Source organism: Mesoplodon bidens (assembly GCF_964165515.1).
Source record: "Mesoplodon bidens genome assembly, chromosome: 2".
In the NCBI taxonomy this organism is placed as follows: Eukaryota; Metazoa; Chordata; class Mammalia; order Artiodactyla; family Ziphiidae; genus Mesoplodon; species Mesoplodon bidens.
In genome coordinates, this window is record NC_138177.1 from 30,689,813 (window position 1) to 30,698,240 (window position 8,428).

General features: G+C 45.1%; 1 protein-coding gene across 1 annotated transcript in view; it reads left to right on the forward strand.

The window, feature by feature from the left end:
• The window catches only part of LOC308629489 (uncharacterized protein C1orf105), a gene marked incomplete at its 5' end in the record, with an annotated part of 32,159 nt that extends 28,648 nt beyond the window's left edge, over positions 1 to 3,511 (forward strand). Inside the window, 1 exon segment of the mRNA XM_081257415.1 lies at positions 3,294 to 3,511. Coding sequence (XP_081113541.1) covers positions 3,294 to 3,490 — 197 coding nt within the window. The 3' untranslated portion in view covers positions 3,491 to 3,511.
• Positions 3,512 to 8,428: the final 4,917 nt, after the last annotated feature.

The window sequence follows — 8,428 nt, forward strand, 5'->3', positions numbered from 1 at the left end:
CATTCTGAATGGAAGAAGCAAGAATACACATTAGTGATTTGGCTAGGGCTTGGTGGAAAGGAATGTGTCATTGTACATTTTAAACACAGGTGCTCCGTCTCTTGACCCCAGAGTAATACCTAAGATAATTTCTGAATTTTCTGAACAAATTCCCATTCTCCATCCCTTCTCTTTCACGTACTGCTTATTGACCGGTTTCGCCTGGCCCACAGCCCTCCCTTCACTCCAGCCCTACCTGTCCCCTCTTCAGGCCTCACTTGCATTTATCCATGGCGTGTTCCTTCCCGTGTCCTCTCCATGCCACAGGGCTCTGCCCCATTCTTTCTAAAGAGCCCCATAATCCACTTGCTGAAGAATGTCCGTAGGGATGGGGCACAAAGTAGATAGTTCCCTTCTCAGGCAGTCTTGATAGTACCAATTAAGGTGGGAAGGGAAATGTGTCCCCACACCCATGGCATGGCCTCACCAAACCCTGAGCCTTCCCTTCCACAGGCTCCCTAGAACACCTGCCTTCCCCTGGCAGCTGCCCAGTGCTATTCTTATGTTCCTGTGCTGGTATGGAAAAAAAGGACAGCACGACTATCTCTAGCTTCAGCATTGACCTAAGTCTTATCTTTTAGGAAGCCAACACTGGGCTGGCAAAGAGGAGGTGGGTCATTCTTTGGAGTGATATGATTCAAGGGTTTAATGCAGTATAGGCTGTCGCTTTAGTAACTTTGTCCATCTTCTCATTTGCTCCCAGGTTAACTGAAGCCACTTTCAGTTTTTCTCTTATTTGATACACACAGTAAGGAAAATCAAGTTCACTTTATACTGATGGGAAAGTCTAAGCTCTATCCTGGGATATTGCAGAGGAGCTAGAGCCAGAACTGAACTGAGAGGCCATCAAGAAAGGAAATTTGAGGGTAGAAGGATTATCTTGAAGGGATGTCAAAAGGGAGGACCAGAGACTCAGGCGACAGCTGAGGTTAGGAGATAACCACTGTAGCGGAGTGAAAGACTGCTAGTCCCAATCCCTTCTTATGTATCCAAAAATATTGGCCTCACTCGTGACTTTCATTTAGCCAAAGTGGACTGAAGATCCAAGAGCTAAGAGCATCCTCCCAATGAAAGCTGCCCCCATCTGCCTGTAACCACTTCATTCTCTTGAAGCCTAGGGAACACTGGGTGACAGGCATGTGCTGTTGGTTTCAGGGTTCTCCGTACCAGCCATACATTCATTCTGAGTTTCCCTTAAACCTGAATTTTTTCAGGTCTGCCTCACAAAGGATAAAGCACACATACACGTGTACACACACTCACACACAATTACATGCCCTTCCCTCAGCAGGAATGTTTATTTTCTGATTCTACAGGACAGTGTGATAAGATGCCTTTCCTCAATTCATTAACCCTGGGAGTGTATTTCAATTACCAGTATAAGAACTAGACTCAGTGCACATAGATCAGCACACTATGTTCTGGACAGACCTCGTTCTTGCTCATAGAGTTCATCCAAGGGTAGCAGTGTTGGAGGTGAGACTTCAGAGAGAGTGCTTATGGAGCTGAAGCTTGGTAGATCTGCAGTTGATTCCAGTCTCAACCCTTCTGAGCTGAGCTTGGCTCTTGTGTGTGCTCTCTGAGGTCAAAGAAAAATCCTAGGAGCAAAGAGACCTGCATTCAGATCCTAGTCTTGCTAGACAGATTTGGCCATATTGTTGAAACTATCTGGGTCTCTGTGTTCCCACCTTTAAAACCAGAGAAGCATTTTGCCCCCCCACCACCCCGCCAAGAGCCAGACACTCAGTACAGGCAGCCTTCACCTTTGACTGACCCAGAAAATCTGCTGACACTGCCCCAGCCCCACTGGTTTATACAGTTTAGACACGTCCCTGTGCTGCATAGCCTGTGGACATGCTGCAAATACCAAATGGCTGACTCATCCCAGCCACCATCACTGCCAGTGACTGTCTAACTCATTCTGTTGATCATGACAGTAATCTCTAGTATTTTTCTGGATTCAGCTAAACTTGATATGTCCTCAATAATTATTAGTGAGAACTAAGTAAATGGAAAGAGCCTATCTCTATTAAGTGATGGGGTTTCTTCTGGATTTGTTTATCTTGACTTTGGCCTTGAGTTCAGAGTTCCATGACACAGGCTCTTGTCCATAAACATTGGTAGAGCTGCTAACCACCTGACTTAGGTCTACCACCTGGCCCAGTGCTGAGATATGGCACAGAGGGTTAGGATTAAGGAGATCTGGGTTCTGGTCCTCAGTTCATCACGACCCTGGACCTGTTTCCTCTTCATTACAGCAATGACACTGAACTAGGTCCTAGGTTTGTGATCTTGTGACATCTCTTAGCTCTCATTCAGCTGGACTAAAGAGCTTCTTCCAGAGAATTCAGGACTCCAGTTCCCTTAGTCATTCAGTGATTTCCAATGGGAAGATGCTGTTTTATGCACTGATTTACTCTCCTTCACAATGAGTATTTTCGAAGAGTTGAGTATTAACCAACTTCTTGTATATAAACTCATATTCAAAGAAGAGGTCAGGATGGTAAGGATTTTAAGGAGCCCTAAAATAAATTATTTTATAAAATGAAGGTTCCTTTTGAAATACAAGTACTTTCCCAGTACTGTAGCCTTTCATAAGATCACGTTTGTTTGAAGAGCAGAACCACATACATATCCCTGAAAAGTCTTCTGAGAATTGAATCCTCTTTTCCCTTTGACCCATGTTACAACTCCAGACACACTTTATCTTCATTTATAATTTTTTTTTAAACTTCAATCATTCTTTGGCAAAGACTAGTCCTTTGTTTTATTAATTAATTAATTTATTTTGGCTGTGTTGGGTCTTCGTTTCTGTGCGAGGACTTTCTCCAGTTGCGGCGAGCGGGGGCCACTCTTCATCGCGGTGCGCGGGCCTCTCACTATCGCAGCCTCTCGTTGCGGAGCACAGGCTCCAGACGCGCAGGGTCAGTAGTTGTGGCTCACGGGCCTAGTTGCTCCGCGGCATGTGGGATCCTCCCAGACCAGGGCTCGAACCCCTGTCCCCTGCATTAGCAGGCAGATTCTCAACTGCTGCGCCACCAGGGAAGCCCACTTCATTTATAATTTAACTGGCAATGTCTCCGAATATTTGAGTTATGTTTCTAAGCACTCCTTTCTGGCCTCTTTGACAAGATTTGTAAAAGCTTAAGTTGGTGGGGGCTAAGATCGTTCTAGTAAAAGGGATTCTCATGTGAACTTTGAAGCTGTTTTATAAGGTTAAAGAAGTCTTTGGTGACATTGGTTATTTTGAGTAGATTTTAAAAATAGACTCTATCCTTGTCCTTCCTTCTTACACTGTCCTCCAGAGGGCACTCGCTACAGACTGCCCATTCTGGGCCCCAGAACAGCTGTCTCCCGTGGACTGCTGTCAGATGCCTACAACACTCTGCAGGACATGCAACTCTCTTCCTTGCCCAGAAAGGAACCAGTGGGCAAGACAATGAGGCAGTGAGTGGTCAGAGCTCATCCCCTTCCAGACACTCAGAGAGAAAGCATCCTCACCAAGCCAGTTTCTGACACTAGTGCCTTCTCATCACTTCCTCTTAGCATGAAAAAGGTGACTCAGTTTTGCCTTCCTAACTGTTGCTAGAATTCTAGCTCTTGCCCTTGTCTTATCACTCATTTCTCCTAAAAACAAAATGGTTTAATGTCCATGATTATAAAGATGTGTTGATTAAAATGGAGCATATTGAGTGTCATTCATTTTATTTTGCTAAAGATTCTTTATAATAGACAACATCTTTCTGTTTCTAAGACATGAATTTTCTGTGAAAATTATTTCTTCCTTCAGGGCAGGGGGCCAGAGATGGCCCCAGGAGGTCCCTCATGAATTCAGCCTAATAAGAATAAAAGAGAGAAATGGAGGTCACCCTTCTGTCCTTATCTCTGTCAGTTAACTCTGCTAGATGACAGAGGATACTGGGATGCAGTAACTGGAAAATGACAGGTGATTAGCTGCTGCCACCCTTGAGGACAGGAACAGTGTCTGTCTTGCCTTCCTCATGCCGCCTTCTTTAGTGCCTTGCATATAACAGATGTTCATCTAATCTGTGTTCAGTTGAATCCAAAACAAATGCTTGTATTTGGTAGTTTCGTTACTTTAGTTTGAGGATATATATCTCCAACTCTGTCGTAGTCCATGTGTGTGAGGGAGACAAAGGAAGAGTCTAGGCTTGTAACTATTATATTTATGGGCAGACATGCTCCATGCCCAGCTTCAGGAGGGCCTGTATAAAACAAAAGGCCAGGACTTCCCTGGTGGCGCAGTGGTTAAGAATCCGCCTGCCAATGCAGGGGACACGGGTTCGAGCCCTGGTCCGGGAAGATCCCACATGCCACAGAGCAACTAAGCCCGTGTGTCACAACTACTGAGCCCGCGTGCCACAACTACTGAAGCCCACGCGCCCAGAGCCTGTGCTCTGCAGAAAGAGAAGCTACCGCAATGAGAAGCCCGTGCACCGCAACGAAGAGTAGCTCCCTTTTGCTGCAGATAAAGACTGCACACAGCAACAAAGACCCAACGCAGCCAAAAATAAATAAAAATAAATAAATGTATTTAAAAAACAAAAAGGTCCCTTCCATTGCTTAGGAGGCAGTGACCTTATGGAATCTCAAGCTCCTGACTAAATGGGCACTGGACCAACATGAGAAAACCAACTTCTGTGCTGACTGTGTTTGAAGAATGGGATTCAGAAATATCTAACAAATGGCCTGCTGACCAAATTGACCTCATTTCTTGTGCGCACGTGGGCACAAACAGGCACACACACAAACTCCCAAACCAGAAAAACTTGCTTGATTGCCCTATATTCCTAGTAGGCTATGGATTCTTGGTTTCAGTTCATTTAGAGTTCAAGAATTCCAAAAATAGCACGCACTGCCTTTCAAGGTGAAGGCTGTATGCATGAATTATGATCCCATTTCAGATGATTGTCAGAGAACAGACAAATCACAGATAAAGATGTTTCCTTCTCTTTTTTTTTTTTTTTGCAAATTAGCATATCCAGTAAAAGGATTTGGGGCACCTATACCCATACGTCAGGGGAGGATACAAGCCCCCAGCACAATTATTTAGAGCTTTTGAGGTCATCTGAATATTATGTACCTAGACAGATAGAATGCTTCCTAAATCTCCTTAAGAAGTCTCCATCTAGAATACTTGGGTGTTTCCAAACTCTCATCAAAAAGAATAACATTATGGTGTTTGCTAGTGTTCTAGCATGGTGACTGAGAATGATGGTCTATAGCAGCGGTCCCCAACCTTTTTGGCACCAGGGACCAGTCTTGTGGAAGGCAATTTTCCCACGGACCGGGGCAGTGGGGCGGTGGGAGAGATGATTCAGGCGGTAATGTGAGCGATGGGGAGCCGCAGATGACGCTTTGCTGGCTAGCCTGCCTCTCACCGCCTGCTGTGCGGCCCATGCCTAACAGGACACAGCCCGGTACCCGTCCGCGGCCCAGTGGTTGGGGACTCCTGGTCTATATCATGGTTCTTAAAATTTTTGATCTTAGGAACCTTTTGCACTCCTAAATAGTGGGTTATATCCACTGACAATGATCATATTATAAATTAAAATGGAGAAATTTTAAAACACAAAAATACACAAGTACACCTTCCAGTTTCTGTCAGAGTGTTAACATCATCACATGTCATGTAGCCTCTGGAAAACTCCACCATACCCTTGGGAGGCAAGAAAAGTAAGAAAGGCAAATAACATCCCGGTGTTATTATGAAAATAATTTTGACCTCACAGAAATCCCAAAAAGGATTTCAGAGACTCCAGGGGTCCCCAGACCATGCTTTGAGAACATCTAGTATACAGCATATACCCTTGCATCTCCAGCCTTCCAGGGAAAGGGGTGCCAGGATGCTTAACTCACCTACCTGAGAAATCTGGTCCCTTGGCAGAGATTAGAGAGAAGGCAGCAGCAGGTTTTCAAAATTTGGTGGTATTGACTTTTTAATTAATTAATTAATTAATTATTTTATTTATTTGGTTGCATTGGGTCTTTGTTGCTGTGCACAGGCTTCTTCTGTAGTTGCGGCGAGCAGGGGCTACTCTTTGTTGCGGTGTGTGGGCTTCTCATTGTGGTGGCTTCTCTTGTCGTGGAGCACAGGCTCTAGGTGCGCGGGCTTCAGTAGTTGTGGCTCGCGGGCTCTCAGGCTCTGTAGTTGTAGCACACGGGCTTAGTTGCTCCTCAGCCTGCTGGATCTTCCCGTACCAGGGCTTGAACCCGTGTCCCCTGCATTGGCAGGCAGATTCTTAACCACTGCGCCACCAGGGAAGCCCTTCAGATTTATTTTTTAACATGGATAGTCTTGGGTAGACTTGTTTGTTTCAAGGCTAAAGCCAGATTTTGCTGTTTTAAAAATAAATGACGCTTGTTATAATAAAAATCTACAGACATGAGTCAGACTTACTCCTACTTTTTATCTTCTTTCACCCCAACAGGGAACTTAAAAAGCAATCAATCAGCACAATTCTTTTTTTTTTTAAATTTATTTATTTTTGGCTGTGTTGGGTCTTCGTTTCTGTGCGAGGGCTTTCTCTAGTTGCGGCGAGCGGGGGCCACTCTTCATCACAGTGCGCGGGCCTCTCACTGTCGCGGCCGCTCTTGTTGCAGAGCACAGGCTCCAGATGCGCAGGCTCAGTAGTTGTGGCTCATGGGCTCTAGAGCACAGGCTCAGTATTTGTGGTGCACGGGCCTAATTTCTCCGCAGCATGTGGGATCTTCCCAGGCCAGGACTCGAACCCTTGTCCCCTGCATTGGCAGGCAGATTCTAAACCACTGCGCCACCAGGGAAGCCCCTCAGCACAATTCTTTTACTGCCAGAAATGGAGAGAAATTCTGTATTTCGGAGAATCCATGCAAAAAATCAAGTATGTAACACAAAGCCATTGTCACCTCCAGTCCCCAGTTTAACCTTGGGAAATCCCACAAGCCTTTACTGCCTCTGCCCTCATCAGGGTCACTCATCTTTTCCCTGGCCCCCGACTGTCAAAGCTCATGGGAGGCCTGTCAAGGGTCTGTTGGCGCCTGGGCCCCATGGTATTACACATTAGAGCTGGCCATCTACCTGAAAATGTGCAAGAATCATATAACTCCAGGGAGCAGAAGTGTAACAGGGTTGGAAGAATGGCCTTGTCTCCTCCTAAGGAAGCCCTGTCTAGAATGTCCTGTGTGGATGTAGCTACTCCAGTTGGGGGAGGTCTGAAGGATGAGGACGGCCCTGCCCAACAGAATACAGAAAATTTCCAGGAAGAAGAGGAAGCACAGACTTGTTTCTATAAATAAATCTATAAACTACAGTCTTAAGAATCAAGATTAAAGAAATAGATAAAACTTAACTAATCTCTAGAAAAAACTGAGATGATCAATCATGTTTCAACCATGTCCCCCTCAAGCCCATCTTAATTTTGCACCTTAGTAAGTACTGTCCCTGTTTCATACATGTAATTCTTGCCTCTCTAGAAAAATGTGTCACTTCATGAGGATGAGAACAATATCTCATGCTCCCACCATATCTCCATGGGAGCTACCCAGACACATACACAAGAGATACTTAGAAGGAAGAAAAGTCCATTTCTCAGTTGCTAAGCAATATGAAAAAATAAGAGGTGAGATCCTTGTATTGGGGGATCTGAGGATACAAAGGGTTTAGGTATTAGGACCCTGCCTTTGACTAACTTATCAGTGGAGAAACAACACACATACACACGAATGAAGAGCATGTGTACAGGCCAGTATGGGAACAAGCATGAGTTACTCTCCACTATAAACTGAACCCTGGTGATTGCATCAGTAACGTTCTCATAGCACCAACCATCCAGCCCTCTGGACAGGAACAAAGATGCAATTGTGTGACCTCATCAGGAAAGTTGGTCAGAGGAGAAATAGACATATCCACCCACACACAATGTTATCTCTTGTTCTTTGCAGAGTCTTTGGCAAGAGGTTTAACTGCCTGGCCAGTGGAGTGCAGAATGGTGAAATAAGGCATTGGCAAATGTTTGCAGTTTCGAGGAAAACTTGTTCCGAAACCTCTTGGGATTGGCCTCCCCTGGGTCCTGTGTAACAGTGGCCATCCTATGGGATGTCACATGGCCAGAGAGTCAGTGACTTTCAGATCCCTTGCTGAGAACCTGAGAGGAGCAAGAAGGGGGACAGAGAGGAGGACTCTCTCCTTGCTTCCCAGATTCTCACATGGAGGAAATTACATGAAGAGTAAGAGTGTCTAAAAAACAAGAAAGATACTGGGTAACATTAGTTGGCTCTTAGGAGTGGAACTGAATGGCTAGAGGACAGAAATTGGCGGAAGAAGATTTTTCATAGTACACCCTTCTTTACTCTTTGAGTTTTAAACCACATGAATGTTTTTCATTGACTC